This window comes from Seriola dumerili, unplaced genomic scaffold (assembly GCF_002260705.1).
Source record: "Seriola dumerili isolate Sdu_G_001 unplaced genomic scaffold, Sdu_1.0 BDQW01000019.1, whole genome shotgun sequence".
Classification (NCBI taxonomy): Eukaryota; Metazoa; Chordata; class Actinopteri; order Carangiformes; family Carangidae; genus Seriola; species Seriola dumerili.
The window spans coordinates 264,405-286,723 of NW_019174274.1; the positions used below are offsets into that span (position 1 = coordinate 264,405).

The 22,319-nt window shown below is 42.3% G+C and overlaps 1 protein-coding gene across 1 annotated transcript in view; it reads right to left on the reverse strand.

Moving 5' to 3' along the window:
- The window catches only part of LOC111233771 (receptor tyrosine-protein kinase erbB-4-like), a 110,391-nt gene extending 95,764 nt beyond the window's left edge, over nt 1-14,627 (reverse strand). Inside the window, exons 1-2 of the mRNA XM_022761663.1 lie at nt 14,582-14,627; nt 9,580-9,731 (exon numbers count right to left, since the gene is read on the reverse strand). Of these exons, the coding sequence (XP_022617384.1) occupies nt 9,580-9,731; nt 14,582-14,627 (198 nt within the window). The remainder of the gene's footprint in view (nt 1-9,579; nt 9,732-14,581) is intronic.
- Nucleotides 14,628-22,319: the final 7,692 nt, after the last annotated feature.

Below are 22,319 nucleotides of genomic sequence, written 5' to 3' on the forward strand. Positions count from 1 at the left end.
AGCCAGCTGCCAGAGGAAGATATTAAAGAGGCATTGGGAGAAACAATTCACACACACCCATAAATTAATCCGTGGCTAAGACGCCTTTTTTAATACCTGAAAGGGTGGGTGCTCTAAATGGCAGGGGGTGGGTGTCAAAGCTAAAGGCGTCTCTTATAAGATGCTGCACTGGGAGAGACTTTAGATCCCAGCAGCTACACTGATAGCACGCTGGGTCTGTCCCATTTAGCTCTTAAGCGCGCGTTCGATCATCACCTGGTATGAAGGCACAAAAATACCAACAACCTGCAAACATAACCCACGCTCGATGCACACTTATCCAAACACCAGTACTAGAAAATGAAGAAGAAGAATTTCTTTGACACACTGGCCAGGATCTTTGAAAGATGTATAATATATGGACTTGTGTGCAATTATTTAAAATGTTATTCTGCAAAGGAACCAGTGACTACAGCAACATTTGCCCTCAGATGTGTGGAGTAGAAGTATGAATTAGCTATTCACTATCATCACCCTCGGTATAATAACGTGTGCCACTGTGAAGCGATCAAAGATGCAGAATGCTTTGAACGCACATAACGTGGGACTTGGAGCTCATACGTAAACACGCCACTTGAACTAACACTGAAACTTAAAGAATTTAACTTCTGTTGGATACACTGTGTGGATTACGCGACTGCAGAAATCGTCATGAGGTCATAAAAGTGCAACATGCATACATAACGTATCCTGCAGCAATGACGTGCTGCCTTCAAGAAGGCACATGATCCCAGCACGGCTACACCAGCTCTGCTGGATACAGTCTCGTGGACTGTTTTCATCAAGTAACTATTCATATGTGAGCAGCTAAGATCTGAGGATTGCAGAAAGTTCATGGGAAGTTGTGGGAGACAAGACTAGGACAAGAAAAACTCCATTATTTATTTGTGTGTTTTGCAGTGACAGGTTATTTCTTGGCCCAGCTCCACTCTTCCCACAGTATGAGGCCACTGTTAGTACTCTGTTAGTATTTCCCAACTTTCTAGATGGTGCAAGATGACAAAACAACAATGTCTGTGGCCCCAACTCATGAGGCAGACGGTCTGTAAAAACTATCCTGACAACTAGACGAAGGTACATCAAATTGAGACTAACTGAGAGTATATCACATTTAGCCAGAATAAAATTAGTAAAACAGCCTATGGCTGAGAGCGGTGACTGCTTTGTTGTGACATCACAAAGTTTCTGAAGTCCTGACAGCTGGTTTTAAGGCTTTAAGGCTTCAGTTTCTGAATACAGGCTGTGTGCATTTCTCTGTGGACTGAGAGCTTTGATACTTTCACAGTATTAATATAGAACCTAGACCTGATCTATAATCAAACACATGGACATCTGCCTTCATACAATATGGGACCTTTAAAATCAATATTTCTGTTGTATTCAATCAAAAATATTTCTTTATTTCATATGAGATTATGAGAGAGGTTTGGGGGAAAACAAAAAGCGCACCCATATCTGATGCAAAGAAATCACAAAATAAAGCTTACAGAGATGGTGAACTTCCACAGCTGCACTCTGACAGCACTCAATGAGGGAAGGCTTTCAGCTATGTGGGAGTAAACAACCTCTATAAAGTGATAACACTGTTGTGTGCCAAGCCTCTTAGCATTCACCGTGATATAAAAGAAAGAAGAGGAAATCTAAATATTCACGTATCCATCTCCTAGATTTATGTCTTTGAAGATGAAGACCTGGGTGTTGTCATTAAAACCCACGTCAGTGACGGTCGAGGGATAATTTCAGGGCATCAAATTCAAAACAGCGTTCCTTAATAAAACTATTTGCACCTGGTAATAAGATGAGTTCTGGGTGTGAGTAAAGAGAAATGCCACACTGTTTGACACTCAGTGCGCCAGAGCAAGTGGGAAATGAACTGGATTGGTTGTAGAGGAGAGGGAGACACCGCTAGAACTTTATCCATTCCTCTTGGCCCCGTGCATCTGCCGCCATAATTTGTGATAATGACGGCATCCCAGCAGGGCCACTCTGCACAGAATGATCCGGAATTGATTTAGTGCATTAATTACGCCCCTGTTACGCCGGTGTCATGGACAATATTTTACAATTTGATAAGCAAAAGACGCGCCGTGGGATCATTTTGATGAATTGCGAGGGTTCGGTCGTGGCGCGCTTTTATGGTCATACCTTTTAATTTAACGGTAATCACTTTTCCCCCCTCCACGCTGTGGAAGCAGCAAGACTTTAATTTCACCTCTGAGACCTCTGCTCTGCACCGTGTCTGCTTTGATCAGGCTGACAGAAAAAGCCGGTGTGCAGGAGGCCACGCGCACAGCAACACGCCGCTGCAGAGATAAATGTGTGAACCCTGGCAGCCTGGCAGGTTGCGCACATGCATGTTTAACTTGTGTTCTTGTGTGTACATGTTCACATAATATCCACTGTATTAATATGTATATGTGTGTGTGTGTGTGTGTGTGTGTGCTGTGTATCTATCTTGGTGCTCTGGCCCCTCTGCACTTCTCAACAGTGCTGCAGGCTAAACAGCCATTAATGCCCAGTAATGAGCGGGAGCAGTGTCTCAGTTGTGCCACCCACCAAGCCCCCCTCAGGGCACAAGACACCCCAACATCCAAACTGAGGAGCTGCAACTCCCACTGGAGTTAGGTCCAACAGTGGCAGAGCCTCCATTTTTACATACGCTTCCACCTCCCTCTTATAACTGGTGCAGCAAAGTGATTTTCTCTGTGTATTCAGACTTCTTGTTTCTTGACAAACCAGGTAGCGTGACTGAAGATGTGAAAACCTGTTCAGTGTCACAGGCGTTACAGTTCTCTCTTGCCGCAGTAAAGGTGAAGATTTCCCATGGCAGTGTTCGGTGGTTTGAAAAAGTCATGCATACTGAACCATCAGTAAAACATCATAACGATCAGCGAGCGTGTGCACCTTTGTGCTCAGGTTAAAAAAAAAAAAAAAAAGCTGCATCAGCAGCAATTAAGCTGAAATAATAAGTTAATTTAGTCGAAACAACACCTAAGCTGTTTCTGCTGTTGTAACCTGAATGCTAATGCTAGCTCATGTTTATCTGTGGTAATATACTGTACAGTGGGCTGGCTTGATGCACAATAAAAAAGACAGGAAGCCTTAAATAAAGTGGACACATACATGTGTGTTATGGCTCTGCAGAAGCAGCAAAATCCTAATGTGTCTGTCATTAGGAAATAAACAGGTTTCTATAGTGTTTACTTGAATTTCTGAAGTGTGAAATAATGTTTGTTGCAACAAGTCTAAAACCTGCTTCTGATGTTACTGAATGAATGCAATTTGTGTGAGGATTTATAAAAACATCTATCTCAAACAGTCATTTTGTCTTTTTGAGTCTTAGTTCTGAGAAAAGAGTTTGAAGTCACGTGTTTTCCACAAATTCTTTTCACAAAAATGCAGAGCCATTTCCTTTTTTCAAGCTTGAGCTTCACTTTCACTTGTGGTTAAAAAATTGCTCACCTGCAGAAAACAGCTACACTTGAAATGAAACAAAGAGTAAAATGTTATATTTTTCTTCTCCTGGACTTAGACGTATCTATTACCCCACAATTAACAGGCCATAGGATACATCAGGATAGTGCCACCGTGATCTGGCAGGGTGCTGGTTGGCACGAGCAGGGTGCTAATTTTCCCAGCGTTAAGAGCTGTAATTATGCAGACGCTGCCGGGCGCCCGCGAGGCGCTAACAGCCTCCCGTTCCAGGCGACAGTCCCAACCTTTTATGAGCTCCTCAGCTGGTTCAGAGGCTAATGAAACTGTACGATTTGCCTGGCTAGCACGCCCCTCTCCAACCGTCGCTATTGATCACGGTGTCATTATTTGGTGAAGAGGCCCTGCGACAGCCATTGTGCCACGCGGAGCACTATAGTGTGGTTCATCTATAAAGAGCAGAGAGTGAGGGAGAGGAGAGGAGCACTTGACCTCCTCACTGGCCTCGTCCTCCACCTTTCTGCATCTCTCCATGTGAATAACATCCACCCAAATGACCGAGAGTCCAGAAAAACAAATCATGGGGGAAAATAGGAATCATATAAAAACAATCTGACCTGAGAAACTTCTATTTTCTCCGTCTTAAGTTTGATTCCCTCTCTTTAATAATCTCACACTATATGTATGACATTGCACCTATATGCTTAAAAAAAAAAAACAAACATGGGCATTCATTTGCTGCTGTAACAGCCTGGGGTCAGAAAAAAGACATTTGTTTATGGCCTGTAAATGAACTGTTGACAATGAAGAAGCTTCCCCTTAAAGAGCCAAGGCCAAACCGTTAAAAAACACAGCGAGATCAAACGTACACAAGAGCATGTGCCCACTTAGTGCATCACTAGTAACTGGATGAGTGGCAAACATGGCTGAAGGACAGACATGTGAAACAAGTGTGACAGAGTGGAGTCTGAATTACTGCCTCCCAGTAAATTAATAGCATAAGATCACACTCTCAGACGGAGAGAGGAGCGATCAGATGAGTGCTGAATAATGACACACACACACACACACACACACACACACACACACACACACACACAGGCAATAATCTCTCACTAGCACACTAATCTCAGTAGGTTACAGCAAGGACATGAGAGGGGGGGGGGAAAGAGTTCTAGCTGACAAAGTACTGACGCAAAAGAGCAAGGATGAAAGTTTGTCATGATATATGAACACTGCCGCTCTGAGATAAACATTTACCCCCTGAAAGTGCACCTGCAACCTCATTTAGACTCGCGTCTCCGCTCATATAACGTCTACGCAGCGTGCTACAAGTAAATGCACGGAAAGCAGCAGAAAGCCTGCGCCTCCACAGTACGTTTTCTGAGGATGTACACTTTGAGAAGAGCTAAGCTGCAGAATCACTAAGCGCTTTCATTTGCAGCTGAAATACAGCCCAAGGAAAATGGGAAGCCTTTGGTATGAGGAGTCTCTTTTCTCTCCTCTCTCATCTCTTTTTATTTTCTTCTCTGCTCTGTTGCTCGGTTGGGCTTTCACTGAACTCGCAGAGCCACGTTACCTCCCTCTTTTTTTTTTTTTCTTTTTAATGGGAGAGTTTGGAAATGAGAGCTGGTTAAAAAAAAACTGTATCTCACTTTTCTCTCTGTCTCCCCCGGCTGGTGTTTGCCAGAGATAAGCTTAGTAAAGAGTGTCTCTGTCTGCATGTCGACATAGAGTATACACCTCAGTGGCCGTGTCATTCATCTCTCTTTATTGCTGGAGCTTGTGTGTGTATGTGTGTATGCCTAACTTGTAAAAGATTCAGTTCTCTGTGGAAAAGTTTAAACTTTAAAACCGTGACACACATGCTTTGCTGTACATCTCTTCCTGGCTTTACGGACGGAGATGCCCCCCCCCCCCGTCCCTCTGCTCTCAGCTGCAGCCCTGGCATCGTGCCCTGTGTTTCATAGTGCTAGTCGCCAGAGTGATCCGGCTTTCATGAAGAGTCCTTCAGCCTAGGTGACATCATTAGCTGGTTGTGGGCCACTGCAGGCCACTTGGCGCCCGCAGTGCTTTACTTCTGGGAAAATAGGTCATTCTGAGTGACGGGCAGACAGTGGCCGGGGGAGCTGGCCAGCAAACTAGATAGAGGGGCTATGCCGTGTGGCAGCGCGGTGATGCCCTTCAGACACCTGTGTCTGTATTCACAAAGCATTTTATCTCTCAAGCAGAAGAACGTCTGAAGAGCCCAAAACTGTTTTTTGTGAGGAGTTTTCGCCAAGAACACAAATCTCAGGCCGGCTTTAGCGAGCTGACCCTGCTCGCTAAGAAGTTTCCCATCCTTCTTAGAGAAACTTAGGATGGACATGACTGTATGGCTAAGAAAGTTGGTAAAAATGATTTTTAAAAATCCAGTTGATTTTTTTCAAGCTCAAACAATTAGTTAGCGGGGCAATTATTTTGATAATCAATTCATCTCTATCGTAATTTTTCATCTAAATTGTGAGAATTTGCAGCTTTCCTTTGTCATATGTGATGGTGAAATAAATATCTCTCAGTATTGAGTTGCTGGTTGGATAAAACAAGCAATTTGATGATATCACCTTGCACTTTAGGACATTTTTCACAATATTCTGAAGCTTGTTGATCATTATTATTACTGAAAGGGAATTATAGTGAATTGCAGCTCTAAAATGGACACTAAATCTTATTGAACATCAATCTTTTTTTCCCAAAAATAATTATAATAGCAAAGCACAATGACAAAACCTGATCCATATATTGAGTAAAAATCCCCAAGGGGATTAAAAACTGAGGATTGAATTTTAAATAAAAACATTTAATCATCATATGATGAGGTGTGCGCAAATTGACCAGATTTTAAATAGGAACTTCTGGTATAAAGTTATTACATTGTCAGTGTGATGGGGCACTGTCTGGCAACTGAAAACCTTGCCATTTTAATTGATTTTAACATTATTTCTAACCCAAATCAATACATCCTGTTCTACAAGCTTCCAACAGGGGTCAATGGACAATCAATCGCATTAAACAACATATTTTCAGAAACCATATCTACATATTGATGAGCCAAAACTGCAAAATTTTAAAGTTTAAATTCTGGTAAAAATGTAATATGATGCATTCACATAAAATGCCTCTTATGATGTTTTATAGTTGCCAGATGGAGTAAGCTCCACCCAGCAGGTTAAAACAAACACAATGATTTCTTTGTGAGTACAAATTGACCCAGATCTGATACAGCCTGTACAAAAAAAAATGATTCACATTTCTGGGCCTCCTGCACTCACTCTGCGTCTGCTGAAGGGAGGCAGAGAATTACGGGAAGTCAGAGAGATGTGGTTTGCAGGAAAGCTGGACCTGAAGAGGCCGGAGAGCCGTCTCATCCATCTAACTGTCAGCAGCTCACCAGGCAAAAATCACCAACTCTTCCTGTCTGTCCCTTCCCTCACTTCCTCCCTTCCTCCCTACTTCTCCATCTCTGCCTTGTATTGGCCTCTATACTTTCACACACGCACACATATACAGTGATATATGCAGGCACAAACACACACACCCCCGCAGCACAGTAGCTGAACATTGTAATTTTAGCACAGCAGCTGTTTTTGCCTGCCATAAAAGTGACACCCCTCTGGCTCTTCTCTCACTTCCTCCTCCTCCTTCCTTCTCTCCATCCTGACTCCATCCCTGCATAAACACAATGTCCAGCCATTTGTCCATATATACTGTGTGTACCTCCCAGGCTGCTGCTTTAAACAGAACATACAGAGTCCAAGTGCATCAGCTCTCCTTAGCCATTCGCAGACTGCCTGCAGCTCAAAATATATGCAGAAATGTGTGCGTGTGTAATAAGTGTGCGTGTCGATGTCTAAACTTTGCTTGAACCAGTCTGTGAGTGTTGCAAGTTCAGGGAAACTGTAACTTGAAAATGTGTCATAATATCACACACAATTCTTTAGCTGTAGTAAAATATCACCAAATATTAAAAAGGGTTTCCATGAAAAGTGAAACATACTATTCAGACGGGCTCTTTTCTCATGACCAACAGGGTGGTGGCAACAGAGTTCCCATGGCAACCACACAACTCCCAAACCCTGACCCCCCTCACATCTACTTAACAATCCCCCAGATGCCTAATTGTTTCCCTAATGACGCTTGGTCTAATGGGACTGTTTATGGTATTCATTTGATAGAGCTGGCCCAGTAATTAGACCACACCTCACTTCATTTAACAGCAGGGGGGAGGGATGGCGCCTGGTGGCACATACAGAATGTGCACGTGCAACAGCACAAGTGAATTTTTGAAAGGCAGCCCCGATGATGGAAGCACACACACACACACACACTTGAAGAGACATACACAGAGAGCAGCTACAGATGCATGAGACTCCTGCGTTCGAGGGGGATGGTGATGGCACTTCACATTCAGAGTAGTAAATTTCTCCCAACCGATTTTATCAGCCGATATTGGCCTAATACATATACATGTATATCTTATATATTCTCAGATATGCGCTGATATGATAACTTTTATTAATAAGCAATAATGCAGTGGAAATGCTCAGGTCAAGTCAAGTTATAAAGGCAGCATTTTATATATATTTGATCTTTTGTTTTCATTCAAGTTAATAATAAAATATATATATATCTATATATATATATATATAGATATATATATATAGATATTGGCCGATATATCGATATCTGAATTTTTTTACTCCCTAATATCAGTATCAGCATCGGCCCCCATTGGCATCGGTCGAGCTCTAATTTCTTCAATAGTAATGCTTATCAGTGTCTCTAACCATTAGTTCCAGTGTCCTGTATAGTTTTGTCTTGCACTGGCAAAGGCCTTCGATCAATACCAATGAGTTCTCTCCAAGTGAAAAAGATGCTGAACCTGTGGTGGTTACTTATCGTAACACCCTCCGGATAAGAGACTCAGCAAAATGCCTTGAGTGCAAATGTAAAGTGGCCTCCTGTGTCTCGAAAGTACAAGAAAAAGTCTCTTTGTGAGTGAGCATCATCATCAAGGAAGGTGTGGATAGCAACGCTGATAGAAGACAGTCATTACAAAAAGTCTATTTGGCCTCTCCCCTGAACATACACTCAGTTTATTAGGTACACTTCACACTTCATGAATGAAAGCCCTATTGCAGAACTGTGGTGTTAGTGCATCAGTTTTAGTTAGGTGTCCATAATAATCTGGCGAATCAATATAGATCTTGCACACTTAATTTATATTTGCTGTATTTGTGAAAATAAGAAGAAAAGATGTGATTCAAATGTATGTCTGTCATTCAAAACAGAGATACCTCTACTTGTGCTTAATCCATCTTTGAAAAAAAAAGAGTGGAAATAAGGAGAAACAGATCAATCCAAACATTTCTAAATCTGTCTAATTTGAGTTCTTCATGTCTCTTAAGCGAGCAAACTAATTTCTATTCAAGAAACAGCAGGGTACTGCTCAGAGCTATGAAAATTGCAAAGTCAGCCAACCTCAGCTTTGGAGTAGAAAGCATGTTTACATACTGTGGCTGTGCTAGCTGTTTCTCTGCATGCAGGGTGAGAAAAAAAAATTAACTATGCTCCACAATCTGTGGTGCTGGAATATTCAAGCCCTGTCTCTCTTTTTACATCCAACTTTTCAAACCTTTTTCATTTGTGACCCTGAATCTTTGTTTCTCTCTGTGTCTCTGTCCATGGTGCTGAAACTTTCCGGCCTGCTCTACTTTGGTATCTATCTGTGGTGCTAGAAACGTTCCAATCCTCTTTCTTTAGAGTAAAAACGTGAGTAAAACTGAGATAGAGAGGATATAGAATGAGTCATTAACCGAGACACAGCCTTCAACTCTAACAATGCTGCTAAAACATTCCAACCCAGGTCGTTCATTTCTTTGTCACTGTTCATGACAGAGAAATACTCAAGGGCTGTCTGTCTCTCTCCATGGTCCTGAAGCTCAGGCCTTTTCCACGTTTCACATTCAAACATACAAAGTCTTTTTCGCTTTCCATCTACCCATACAGATACAGTTGTGAGCACCCACTGCAAAAAACAAACCAATACAGCTCCACTTTGTTTCATACCTTGAGGAAGGAGAGGTTGCGGTTTCGATCGATGCTGGTGATCTCCAAATTGCCCATGACAACTTCACAGTTCTCGTAGAGCTTCTTCAGGGTGCGGTACTGCTGGTCCAGGTCAGACAGAGTGCTCAACTTGTTCTCTGTGCCAGGGCAAACTAGAGGCAGAGACAGAAGAATCAGTCCATTAAAATATGACGACACATTGGAAAAAGTTCAACCTCAATGGGCTGAGTCACAGAGCCATAGATTTCAGAATAAGTTAATGAAGAGAGAATTAAAATGCAAGGGAAGTACTTTGGTAAAACATGAATAAAAAGTGTAATGAATGGCAGTCATTACATTTAATTCCACCAAGCTGGATGTCTTTACATATGGTAGGTTACGATACTGTAGCTGCTCAAGACAACAAGCTAAAACCAGCTAACAATATAGGTTTAACAGCATTTTTTTCAGTGAATAATTGATGTAAAATATGACCCATTCCTTTTCACCACAGTTTTTCTATGGGCTTAAGTCTAGCAAATGGACTGCACTTCCAGGGGGTTTAACTCAAATGCACGGTTCAAGAGCTGCTGTACAGCAGATTTTCTGAAAAATGTTAGAATCAGTAATATAATGGAAGAGAGAAAGAGGTCAGAAAAGATGAAGAAACATTCTGGATTGGAGATTTTTGGATTTGAGACTATGCAAAGTGTGAAGGACAGAGAGAATAGTGGCAGGGAAAAAAAAAGGGTCGCGACATTACGTAAATTGCTGGAAAGAGTGCAGAGTGCGGCAGACGTGACCCTCAACAATGAGGGAGCCGCAAGAGTGAAGGGACGAGTGGGGTGAGAGGGGTGGATATCATTTCTCTGAGGCAGTGACCTACAGTCTGGGTCTGGCACCGGCACACTGTTTAATCAAAGATATTCAAATTGCATTGGTTGACCTTTACAGAGGGTTTCACTTGGAGACTTTACTCGGCTGACGAGATTACAAGACTTTGAAGATATTATGGCGAGTGGAAACAGCTCAATTGGTGTGGGGGAAGGCCAGGCATATTAGAACGGGTGGAGCTTTACTGTTGGTTGTTGCCACACACACACACACACACACACACACACAAACAGAACCATGAAAGTGCAGACACACACACAGTCAACCACACCTGTCTCTCACATCTTTGACAGCTTCCAACATTTCCTGGCAAACATCTAATGGCAATGACGCCTTGAACTACTGCCCATCTACACTGAGATCCAATTATCACTTCAGCCTTTAGAGGGTGCAGAAAATGATTCAAGGCACTAATAATGTTGGTCTACATGGTCAATTTGCACATAGGCTTGACTGAAGTCAGAGAGCTGCTGTATGTATCATATCAGCAGAATAAGAAATGAGAAACATGTCATCCTTAAAAGCAACTGTCAAAATGTGTTTGAAACATGCACAAAAGCCAAGGGAAGGTGTGAATGGCTGACAAAAGAGGACACGAGTAAAGAAACAATTCTTCATCTCCTCTTCAACTCTCTGCAAAAACGAGTTAAAAGCATACAGATTCTGTAAATAATTTTTTGCTTGACTGCAGTGGGAATGCTAAAAGCATGAAAAATGGTCTAATACATCAGCTACCACAGTTATAGCCCACCCATCAAGCACTCTGTCCGTCCCTGCCGGCCTTTCCACCAGTTAGCCTGCCTCCCCAGCCTCAGTCCTGCAACCAGCTGTTCCGTTCAGCTGGTGCCATCACCGCGTTACCACGGGCACGACTGGAGGTTTGTGTGTTGGGGTGTGTGGCAGGCACTGGAATGGAGTTTGGCTCAATGTAATTTAAATGCTCATGAAAGTTTGTCGCTGGCTCCAGTTTGAATTGACCTTACTTTTACAGCTGAATATCAGCTCTGTGAGCTACAGCAACTTTCAACGATTATGGACTGTCAAATATGGCTAATATTCCGTTGCTTCTTCTAATATTAAAAATAAATATTTCGAGCTACACATGCTCAGCCTAATTTTATTCAAACTTTTAGCTAACATAAAACAGAAATAAAACCTTCACATTTCCGCAGAGAACTCAAACTGGATTGACTGGCTTTTAGGATTTGGACCAGAACATTCTGGCAAACAGGTGTCTGAGTGTAGTTTCTCTCTCTCTCCAGAGGCTACAGTAGCTTTGCAGTACTTCAACTTTAACCACTGTAAAACGATACTTCAGGTTCTTCTTTTGAAGCTAGGGAAGTAGCTGCCACTTATTCTTTAGTATTAGATTCTGGTCATTGTTAACAATTCAAAGACACATGTACTTATTGTTTATCAGGATATCCTTTAGCAGCTTCCACATTACCTTTTCTTATATCTCCAATATCACACTACTGCACCCTAAGGATTCATTGCACATGTCTGCACAGAGTCTTTCTGGTTGGAATAAAGCACAAAAAAATTGTCTAGTCTCCTTAACTGATTTTAAACACAAAGACATTTTAAAGACTAGAATAAAACAAAAAAAAACAACTCCTGCACACTGGAAAAATGTTTTTTCAGATTTTTTAAAACGCTTAAACGTCTTTTATTTGTTCCTAAGGGTTAAATAAATTTACTTACGATTTTGTGGGTGCAAGTAAGACAAATGGCATCATGGAGTCAGCATCATTCATCTGTATTTCACCCTTTGTCATGTCCTTTAGATACAACTACTGTAAATCTTTCATAAGCCAAAGTTTATATTCCTGACATCAAGAAGAAGAATTTACAAAAAGAAAGAACAAGATGAGGAAAAAAAAAAACAATGGGCTATTGCATAGTTGAACTTGCCCCTATATTGAACAACACTGAGAGCTCATAAACTCCCATATTGCTTTATGGATCGTTGGCTCTGCAAAGATGAGCACTCTTCTTCTCCTCTGTGATCCTCCATATTGCTGTGGGTACGGGTTGTGTGGGACACAATGGCAGTGAAGGGACCTGAGCTATGGTGATAAATGAGATTTGCTGACCACACACATGCACACACACACACACACACACACAAACACAGATGAGTTATTAGATGAAATGATTTAAGAGCAGCTACAAATTCAAAGGAAATGTGTGCAAGGATCTGAAATTGGTAAGATCAATAAGCGTATGTGTGTGTTTGTTGGTGTGTGTGTGTGTGTGTGTGTGGAGATGAAAGGTGAGCGGGCATCTGTAATAATCTGTTATTGAAACCTACTTGCAGGTGTGCGAGGTTATGTCTGTGTGCGGTGATAAAAGATCAGAGGGGAGAGGTGAAAAGTCAGGAAAAAACAACTCTCAAAAGCCAATATCAGCCCACAGTACTCACATGCGCACACGCACACACACACACACACACAAACAAACAAACAGACAGACAAAAAGAGAAATAGCACTCATTCAGGGTGAGTAAGCAAGGTAAGGCCGGGCAAAGAAAACAGAATTGAAAGAGAAAGCGGGGGAGACAGAGAAAGAGAGAGAGGGACACGATCTTGTACTCGTCAGAGGGGGAATGATGTCCGGGAGCATTAGCATTCATATCGACACGCACTACTGTAAACGCTCTTTTTTCCGTCTAGATCCATCTACTGTACCTCTTCCTCTCCCTCTTTTCCGAATTTCTTTTTTTCTCTGCCCTTAGCCATCCATTTCTCCGTCTCTGCCCTCTCTATCTCTCTCTCTCGCTCCCTCCATTCTTCTTTCTCTCAGCCTGAGCGGTAAACAATGTAAGTATTGAGCCTTTTTTCCTCCGTTAATGCAGCCGGTGACACAGGGTCCATGTCCACTTGACAGCTCCGGGGTGTGTGTGTGTGTGTGTGTGTGTGCCTGTCTATGCCTTTGTGTGTGTGTGTGTGTGTGTGTGTGTTCGCGGGGTGTGAGAGTAGATATCTGCCAGTTAGGGCAACAGGCAGAATATCCCCACAGTCATGTCTTGTGCAGACACACAGACAGGCAACTCTTCGAACAACTTTATATCTACAAGACTGCATTTCTTGCGCTTTTTTAATGGAAACTTTTCTTATCAAAAAAACACAAACCTATAAACTTTCATATCAAAGGTCATTCCTCTGGTGAGGACGGAATAATGTCAGTCCATGCGGTATAATGTGTGTACACAGCGACCAGTGAGAGGCACGTTTCTCTTTTGTTTAACTGTAGCTGAGTCACATACTGGAGAGTGTAGGTTGACAGTTCAAAGAAGTTCAAACAGGAAAAATGTTAGATCATGGTTTGGGTTAAAATAACTACTTTGTTGCCATGGTTGCAATCACAAACGAGAGGTTAAGGCAATAGAACGATTGTTGTCATCGTTAAAAGACAATCTGTTTGAAAAGGGAAACGAACGACAGCCTTCTGTGTCATGGTCCAATGTTTTGACGACCCATCCATCCATCCACCCCGGCCTCCTCCCTACATGCTCTGTAACATCCCCTGGACTCAATCACTAGATGTCGCTTTACTATAAAACGTAAGCTGGGTAGTAACAGCTACTTGCACAAACACAATCTTTGGGATCGTTTTTTTTTTTTTTTTTTACGGGACAACCATCTCCATCATTTGGTGGTGCCGTCTTTGGCATCAGAAAATTATGCTCCAGTCCTTCTTTCCTGAACCATTTAGGTATTAAGGCAGCAGGTCCTCCAGGTCTTCCTCTACTTCCTCTATATTCTGTGCTGGCTCCATGAGGCTTGTGTGTGAGTTTGAATCCACAAAAAAAAGAAAAAGAAAAAGAAAAAAAAATCTTAGCTGCATAACACAGTGTTGCTGCTGGCATGTCCCTTCAAGTTGCTTTTCTAGCTGAAACCGTCTTTAATCTCCCTAAATTGAATTACAACTTAATCCCGTCTCACACCATTCTCCCTGGAACAGACAAACGACTTTAGCAACAATGACAGAGCCTCCTTGTGTATTTAGAGAGATGTAGTGCTTAATGCAGGACAGGTAGGAGCAGAGAAATGCCTGAATGTACGCGTGCAGGCATGTACGAATTCCTGATCCATCCATGACGTGAGAGACAAAGGCCGACAGTTACCTTCTCGCTTATTCTCACTGACATACTGCGCTGTGCTTGTTCTCATTTCTCACTTCATCTCGTCTCCTTCCCTCTTCTTTGGCTTTTATTCTCACCGCGTCTGCCGTCTTATCATGCTGCTGTCCTCCTGTCGCGGTCTCACACCCTTCTGTTTGCATTAGCAATGACTTAATACAGCTTCATCATCGCATAAAGAACAGTAAACAGGGACGCTGTTATCAATTAGATAAATTTGAGCAAGGTTAAATACATGCATTTTGTTTCCCGGTGAAGGTGGGAAATCTGAATCCAGTGTGGGAAAATAACTATAAAGGGAGATGATAACTACATTTTAATACACTGAATAGCTAATCCAGAAAAGATGCAGTGTGTGTCAAACATGGGGTTCAACTTTAACAGAACTCGAAGGATTGCAGCTTTAATGTCTGAACACTCTGCAAAGGTTACTTCAACTTAACTAACATTTTGTTTTGTCCGAATTCCTCTAGAGGCAACACTACATGTCACTGCATTGCTGTTGTAAAATGAAGATTATGAGGCACTAGCAGTGAGAGAAAAGCATATATACATCAAACGCTGTAACCTCTGGGTTTGTGCCATAATGGCTGACTGAGTAGGTGGAGCAGCAGCTGCAGGGTTCAGCAGAGCAACATGCACATGCCATAAGTAAAACAGAGCAGGGTCAAGGCTCTGGCACAAGGTCACCGCTCCGTTCACTGGGTAGTCGTGTATTTCCAGCACAGGAATATAACAAAAGACAGACACTTCATCTGCTGTTTCCTGCAGTTCCGGTTTAGTAAACTTGAATTTCGCAAGACAATTTCTCACTCAAACTGCAAGAAAACTATCTCAAGTGTCCACTTGATAAACAGCGTGCATGATGTAAAAGTTGGCTATCAAACATCCAAATGCATTCATTCAGACACTCGAGATGTTTTTCCCTGAGAGGGCCAAGTGAGCGATGCAAGTCTGCAGTGATGTATTATCTAGTAAACCGTGCTGTGGATTTACAGGGATGTTTGTTAACAGTTTATCTGATGGTGGCATGAGTGTTGGGAAGCAATAGAACTCTTGTGAGTGGAGGAAAACTGAGTTTGAATTGTGGACCTCATAGATTTTTGCGTGGGTTTGTAGTGGCAAAGCACTTTTTTTTGGGGACAAAGCAGAGGTCACAGTCGAACGCAGCATACGGCCCACAGAGCAAGGACACACATTACTGCATCATCCTTCACGCATGTGAAGTGGAACACAGCTCACTATTGAAGAATTTATTCTGCTTTACTTCTACTGCTTTGGCACAGCCTGATCAATAATGTTCAAAGTAAATAAACCAAGGTAGAAAAACAATAACTACATTTTTAAAGGCATGGGGACATTTTTCTTTCTTACTCTAGAATATGTGACCCCACTGTCGCCTCGATCACCTGTGTTATCGTTTCCAATTCATTCTTCAAGTTCAGAATTATTGATTAGACTGGTCTGTACCCGAGGAATAAGAAAGGAGACTCATTAAATTAAGCACATTTTGTCTGTCGGAGAAAATTGAACATTAACTGAATGGAATAATTGATGTGTGCGGAGCTTATGTGCCTGTTCGCACGCAGGTATGTTGGATTTTTAAGGGGTCATGTTTGGGGTTTATTTTGAAAAAAAATGAAGTGATAAATGAAATGTTATCACTTCATTTTATTCTTATAGACATTTGAGTTGAAGTTATGCCCAAAAACATGTTTTGTGAGGTCACGGTGACTTTGACCTTTGACCACCAAATTTTAATCAGTTCTTGTTTGTGCCAAATTTGAAGAAAATTCCCTCTGGTGTAACTGAGATATCGCATTCAGGAGAATGGGACAAGCTGAAAACATAATGCCCTCCGGCCCTGGCAGTTCCCAGCATGGAGGCGTAACAAGGGAAGGTGTGGTTGTGTGGTAGACGTGTAATTTCACAAGGACACACAACTCACATTTCCCTTGAATTTTTTTGATTCGATTCAAGTTCGTGGAAGCATTTTCTGTCAGCATCAGAGCTGTAACAGTATGAGGCCGAAAACTCCTCCGCTATGAGCTGCAATTCCATTCAAGAGAAGCTCCTGTCCATCCCTTCATCACACACGCACACACACACACACACACCTCAGCCGACACACTCCCACACGCCTGGCTTTAAACGAACCCAGGAGCCTGGACCACATCAGTGGTGGACGGTTATTACCCGAGCCCACCAGCCTTCATCCTCCTCCTCCTCCTCCTCTTCCTCATCATCATCATCATCATCACACTCCTGAGGTGGTGCTGACACGGCAGCCATGCAGCTTATAGGCTCAGCTCTCACATGGTGCTTGCTGTGTATGAAATGAAGAGTTTCACTCCAAAATGAGGAAAAAAAAATCAGCAACGACTGATGGCACAAATTAACCTCCAGTGTGGTACTTCTTTTTAGTTGCCCTTGGTTAATAGAATGGCAAAACTTTTACAGACAGCTAATAATGAATGTCAAATTTATGGTATTTCAGAGCTTTTATGTACATTATAATACATTGCTATTATATAGAGAACTCTTCAAAGACATATAAAAAGGTCAGCATGACCTCTTGTAAGCTTTTCTACACGCTGAATGAAACAATTTTATTCATATTTTAGGAAGGAGTTCATGCTTAGTTCACTGAGCTCATACGGAACGAGAGCCAGACCCACAAAACAATTACGTGATAGAATTATTGCGAAGTAAATCAAAAGAGCAAAGAGTTGTTTTAACTCGGTTCCAAATGTGCAAATCAGGAAATGCAGAAGTAGCACCTGTGATTCTTTAATCTTTTTCTAATCAGCTCTCCTTTCCAAATCCTTATCTCTGAAGGTGCAGCTTGATGAGACGTCATGTCACTCCTGGAAAACTTTTAATTTCCTTTGCTCGTTTTTTTTTTTTTTTTTTTTTGGTGGATCTTTGGTGTCAGTGCTCGTCTGACTTTATTTCCTCATTTTCTTTTGGTGTGTCTGTTTGCAAAGCACGACAGGAAGTCTATAGGGAGTCAAAAAATGAGCTCATTCAGTTTGTAAACACAGTCTGCCTGCCATCTCTTTCTGAAGCATTTCTGTGCTTTAACTTATGCTTTTAATTTGCACAATAACCTACTCATTCATGACTTGTTAGAGCGGTTAATTTAGGTATGTGATATACGATTATTCTATATTATTATCTGTAGATTTTTTTTCTTGATTAACTCGATTAATGTCCATTAAACTGATCTCAAACACTGTCACATGTTTTGTGATTGCTCTGATGAATATTTTTCTATTACCCACATCACAACTGTGGAATCACATCATCAGGTCATTGAGTGGAGGTGTAATGCGACCTTGCATTTAAGCTGCATGCACGACCAGGTCTGTTCCACCAATCCTGAGGCAAGGAAAACGCAGATGTAGCCCGAGACACAAAACCCATTTAGAGCTGAAACTGTAAATGAAGGGTGGAGAAATTATGACATCTTTCAATGTAAAAAAAAAAAAAGCTTAAACATTAGTTACCCAGAAGAAATAGCAGAAGTCACAGTGAAGGTAGGTCAGTGAAACCTGACATATATAAGAGGAATTGTCATTAGTTTCGGGTGTCCTGGCTTTACCATGAGTTTAACTTCAAACTGTCCCTGATAGATCTAAGCGGCTGATCCGGGGCCAGCGGGGTTTCACAGCCATCAATCATCTCTCAGCGGGGTCCTTTCCCCTTCCTGCTCACCAACTGCCCCCCCCCCTGTAGCTCCACTTCCTCTTTGTCCTTCTCTGATTTTCTAACCCCTTCTCAATCTTGTCCTCTCCTTCACCTTTAACTTGTCTTCACTCCCTCTCTCTTCTTCTTTCTTTCTCCTCCATTAACACCATTTTCCCTCTTTCCCCTCCTTTTCCTTCTTCCATGTCTGCCCCGGGGGCATTCCCATGTATCTTAATCCCCTAGCCTAGCAGTCACTATGACTCATCATTCCACACACACACACACACACACACATACACATCATGAAATGTACTTAAAGGCATGAGTGTCAACACACATCAACACTGGACCTCCTCCATCAAAAGGGCAATCATTTCTCAGCGGGCGCTGGAATCTCACCTGCGACTCTGACACAGGTGGGTATGGGGGGGGGGGTCATTTGTATAGCAGATGTGTATGTGTGTGTCTGTGTATCTGTGTGTCTGTGTCTGTGTCTGTGTGTGTGTGTATGCGTGAGTCAGACCCAGGTTTAATGACTCGTCCTAGCCAATTTTCAGCCGGTGGCTTCTCTTTGTGGGGAAATGAGGTTTGTAGTTAATGTAGCACAGAAGGGCTGCCTGTGATCATGTGTATATATGTGTGTGTGCGTGTGTGTGTGTGTGTGTTAGTTCCAGTGAGCTGGCTCCAAGCAGAATATTAGTAGGAACCATATGGGAGAAATCATTATGAAGGAAGGTTCGAGAACATTTATGCCGCGAGGCCTCTGTGTTTCAGTATCGTATCTAAGGAGGGATACGCCTTTGGTGTAAATGTGTGTGTGTGTGTGTGTGTGTGTGTATGCTTATTTGTGCTTGTTCAAGTGTGTTTAGCTTTGTTCTCCTCTTATAAATCACATTACGGTGTGTGTGTGTGTGTGTGTGTGTGTGTGTGTGTGTGTGTGTGTGTGTGTGTGTGTGTCCATGTTGAGCGAGATTCACTAATTTGAGTATTCCAAGCACGGCAGTCGCCTTCAAATTGTGTACAAAGTGAAGTGGCGTGTCACAAATACAACAAGCCACAGAGATAATGAAACACGTACAAACACTCAAACACACACACACACACACATACAATGCACAACAGCTGCTGTCCACACTGTCATTTTGCCCCCCAAAATGAAAAACACACACACACACACACACACACGCACAAAAGCACCACCACCCATGCAAAAAATATCCTGCATGTTAGCACACATGCACGGCTGCACATGTAAGCACATACACACACACAAACAGTCAGAGGACCGGGTGGGGGTGTGGGGATGGGGAGTGTGTTGTGGGGCCGGTGGGGGGTGGTTGCTGGGCTCCCAGAGGAGGAAATAAGTTTGGGTTGGATGTAATGAGCAACTGAAAGGCAAATGAGCCCTTCAGTGTGACGGCCTCTATCTAAACCCAGACAGCCTGTGTCTAGGGAGACGCTTTATTGCTGAGAGAATCCAAAATGTCATTCATCTATCTGTACTCGGTCACTGGCCTCCCTCCCTCCCTCCATCTCCCACCACCTCATTCCACTCCTGTCATCTTTTTTTTCCGCTCTTCGTCTCCTGCTCCCCCTTCCAAACATTCCTTCCTATTTTTCCCAAACTCCGTTTTTTTGACGTCACTCTTTCTCCTTGTGTGCCGTCCATCAAGGTCTGCCTCTCCTCCTGTCCTCCTATCATCACTCCCTCCCTCCCTCATCTTCCAACTCCCTTTTTCTACAGTCTTTCTTTCACTTATTCCCTCTGCTCCTCAGCCCACAACCTAAAGATATTCAATCTACAACAACACGAGTCAAAGAAAAGCAGTAGTTACTCATAGGGAACAAATGTCTGGCATTTTTGTTCTATAAATGACTTTCATTTTCCGTTTCTAAAAAGTCATTTGTGTCACAGTTCGACTACTTTCATTATAGATTAACTTGCTAATTACTTTTTGATTCATTTATTAACAGTTTTGCCTAAAGATGTCAGACAATAGTTAAAAAAAAAACACCCATTGTAATTCCCCAGAGCTCGAGGTTACAGATTAAACTGACCTGTTTTGCCCCAAAATAATCACTTTTCTTTCAGGTACAACGTAAAGCAACGAATCAGCTCATGCTGATGTGTTTGCAGTGCAGTTACACTCAACTTTAACTAATACTTCACATCAGGCTTTGATACCACTTTTTAATTTTAATTATTAATTTTTTTTAACCACTATTTAATGATGATAAACCAAAGTGCGTGTTTGTTTCCAAAGTAAGACGGAGACAAATCCGTTCCAAACAAATCAAATGGCACAGACTTCTTTTGTATTCGGATTCCTTACGATGCTCCACAAATGGAAAACGGAACCACTGGGCTCATCTGCTCACTAAGATGTGAAGTGAGACAACTACTAATGGAGCCGGTGGTGAGCTTGTTTTGCCAGTATACCTGAAAAGCAGCCAAGACACATGTTGTGTTTGGAAGAAGGAGCACGTCTCTGGAGTTGGTTTGAAGATATTCTGGCAAATACAGGGAACTAGAACCTCAAGACAAAACTCAAGGAAGAAGCAGACAAAACAGGAGCTTCACTAAAAAATGTACATCATTTCATTGAAAAATAACTTCTGGGAAGCTTTGAACACCACAGATTGCTGATGTGTAACAGCGTGCGTAAGAGGGGTATTTTTTTTTTCCTTCAGATGAAGGCTTGAAACACACAGAGTCTGCAGTCTGGCTCTTGACCACTTATTGTAGCCGTAGGCACAAGATTCAATGGAGATGATCGGCTGCTAACATGGCAACAGCATCAAACAGTCCGCCACGTCTTGAACTCAATCCCAGTCCGTTGAAATTGCTTGAAAAACCGATGCCAAGAGTAAAATATGGAACTATTTTGTTTTACAGAGCCGGCCAAGATGGACGCCCAAACAAGGCGCTGAAACCCTTGTGTGTAAGTTGCTATAAAACTCGTCCAAGTCAAACGCAAGCTCTGGTTTGAGTTTACAGACACCGACTTTGGTTTGTCATCTAGTATCCCCGCTCTTCCTCCTCGTCTTTTCTCCTTCACAACATCGCACTCCTTGATTTCTCCCCCCTCCCCATCCTCCTCCCCTTCTCACCCCTTTTTTGTCTTTTTGTTTTTAATTCCACGCGGCCACTCCATTCATCTTTGGCAAAATCAATAGCCATTCGCTGGCGTGCCGGAGTTGAGGGATGTAAATAGCAGAAATCTGACATTCGCGGGATATAAAACAACAGGCTTTCGATATAATCAACAGCAGTGCCGCTGCCATTCCTCAAACAATCCATAGCCTTATTAAAAAGGGGCCAATAATTTAGCCCGGTGTGCCGGCGATGGAGGGTGTATGACAATAGCGTTTGATGAGTCAGGAATTGCGGCGATGACAGGGCGAGGAGGGATGGGAGGGAGTGGCTTAGGGGCAAAGACAGGACACAGGGTAATTTATATTAGTGTTTACAGTCATATTATATGTGTGTTTTTGTTTTACAGATCACTCTTGAGTCTTTGTGGATTTATTTGAACCAGTTCTGCTGCTTTAGTCTCTCATTTATTTTTGTTTTTTTGCAGAACAGTCTTGTTTTATGTAGCTAAGCTAAAAAAAAAAAAAGAAGAAGAAGATCCACAGTAATGAATTAACTAATTAACTTGCATTCATTCATTGACCAAACAGGCTTGATTTCACCTCTCATGAGTCACCCCAGAGGTACAAATGCAGACAAAATAATCAAAATCTGTCTCCCTTAAAAAGCTTCCCATTAAAGATGCCTCCCTCCTCCGTCCACAGCCAGTAGAAATAACACAAACAGACAGCAAGAAGTGAGGAGAAAGCAAGAGAAAAGGATAAACAAGAAGAGCCGAAGACACGCAGGAAAGGCCAGAGAGCTGTCAGTGAGGGAACCGTCGCTGCAACCGAGATGAAAATACAAAAGCTGCTGCAACAGACTGACTGTCTGAAGAAACGCTTGGCAAAGAAGAAAAGCTTGCCTGAATATTTACGATGCGTTTGTGTGCATTATTTG